Source organism: Sinocyclocheilus grahami, unplaced genomic scaffold (assembly GCF_001515645.1).
Source record: "Sinocyclocheilus grahami isolate Dianchi unplaced genomic scaffold, SAMN03320097.WGS_v1.1 scaffold2973.1, whole genome shotgun sequence".
Lineage (NCBI taxonomy): Eukaryota > Metazoa > Chordata > Actinopteri > Cypriniformes > Cyprinidae > Sinocyclocheilus > Sinocyclocheilus grahami.
In genome coordinates this window covers 21334-23425 of record NW_015508146.1, presented here as the reverse complement: position 1 = coordinate 23425, position 2092 = coordinate 21334, and the positions used below count along the sequence as shown (strand labels likewise).

General features: G+C 33.3%; 1 protein-coding gene across 1 annotated transcript in view; it reads left to right on the top strand.

Annotated features, from left to right (window-relative positions):
- The window catches only part of LOC107575882 (myomesin-1-like), a gene marked incomplete at both ends in the record, with an annotated part of 17316 nt that overhangs the window by 4445 nt on the left and 10779 nt on the right, over positions 1–2092 (top strand). The window contains 3 exons of the mRNA XM_016262198.1: positions 104–300; positions 376–429; positions 1816–1940. Coding sequence (XP_016117684.1) covers positions 104–300; positions 376–429; positions 1816–1940 — 376 coding nt within the window. The remainder of the gene's footprint in view (positions 1–103; positions 301–375; positions 430–1815; positions 1941–2092) is intronic.

Here is a 2092-nt window from a genome sequence, read left to right as displayed (position 1 = left end):
TGAAGATGAACGAAGGTCTTACGGGTTTGGAACAACATGAGGGTGGGTATTTTTGGGTGAACTATCCCTTTAAATTGTATTTCCCTCCCTTTTCTCGCTGCAGGTGTGAAGTTGGCATGACACACTGGGCGCAATGCAATGACACTCCGGTGAAGTTTGCACGCTTCCCTGTAACTGGTCTCGTGGAAGGACGAAGCTATGTGTTTCGAGTGCGTGCGGTGAACAAGGCAGGCATGAGCCATCCATCTCGTGTGTCTGAACCAGTAGACGCTATGGACCCCGCAGACCGCACAAGAAAAGGTACAACCAGATCAAAATTCACACAAAAACAAAACGAAAACAAAGCAATCAGTACAATATACTTTCTCTCTGTAGGTACCTCTGCTCCTTGGACTGGACAAATCATTGTGACTGAGGAGGAGCCTGTGGGTGAGAAATTTCAAATTAAAATGATCTCTTTCTGTCATTAAAAACATTTAAATATAGGGAATCCTATAGAAGCCACCATAGTTCAGCTAAACATGATTCTTTAAGTCACAATCGAGAAAACTAGCAATTATGACTTATTATTCTCATTTTATTGAGAAAGTCTCTCATATTGACTTCCTGTATCGTATAATAAGACACTTTCCATTGATTACGGCTTAGTATCTCATAATAATGAGAAACTTTCTCATTATAAGGAATTAATATATCATAAAAATGAGAAACTGTCTCATAAGGAATTAATATATCTTAATAATGAGAAACTTTCTCATTATAAGGAATTAATATATCATAATAATGAGAAACTGTCTCATAATAAGGACTTAGTATCTCATTATAGAGAAAATGTCTCATAATAATGACTTTATGTATCATAATAATGAGACAATTTCCCATAATTATGACTGTCTCATAATAATGATAACCCTTCTTGTATTAGTTAATATGTTTTAATATTTAGATGTCTTTATTATGACTTAACATCTATATTTAATGAGAACAATAAGTTCATGTTATGATATTCAGAAAATAAATCTCATTATTATGATTTAACATTGCATTATAATGAAAAACTTCATCATATTATGACTTAACATCTCATTATAAGACTTCTTGTAATAATAAGAACCTTTCTCATAATAATGACTTAGTATCTCATAATACTGTGAAACTTCCTCATAATGAGACACTATTATAATTGTTACAAAAATAGAAAATAAATCTCATTATGATGACTTAACATTGTATTATGAGAAACTTTCTCATAAAAAAATCTCATTAAATGATGTGCATATCATAATAGTGAAAAACGTAATAATAATAATGACTATCTCATAATGAGAAACTTTCTCATAGTGACTGATGAGAAACTAAATCATCATTATGGTAAGTTTCTCATTGTTATGAGATGTTTCGGCATCGTAACAAGAAACTTTCTCAGTGTAATGAGAACATTTCTCATTTTCCTTTGAGTTTCTCATAACCTGAAAGTTATTATTAAGGTATTATTATGAGAACATCTCTCATTATTATGAGATAAGTCAATATTACGAAAAAAGTTTCTCATTGTTATCATATTTTTTACTCAACTTTGGTGGAAACAGACTTCCACAGGGAATCTCTATGAAATATATTTTTTAAAATCCTTATACAGCTTCACAAACATATGGAAAAGTACACTGGTCAGATACTATATCTGCATGTCCTTGCCATGTCCATTGTATTCTCTTTCGAAATCCCACAGTTTATTACCTAAAACTGATCAATTAACCTACAGTACATTACCAATATTATGTGCTGCATTTGGTATTTTATCTTGACTTCATGTAGAGGGAGTGGTTCCCGGCAGACCTTGTGATCTCTCAGTCATTGAGGCCACTAAAAACTATGTGGTGTTGAGCTGGAAGCCTCCGGGCGACAAGGGCCATGAAGGGGTTATGTATTACGTGGAGAAGGTCAGAGTGCAAAACTGAATTTAACTTCATAACCAATCCCAGTGGCATTTATATATTTAATAAAGCTTAAGTGTATGTTGAAGACTGTTGTTTGTAATTGGTTTAGTAATAATATGTGTGTGTGTGTGTGTGTGTGTGTGTGTGTGTGTGTG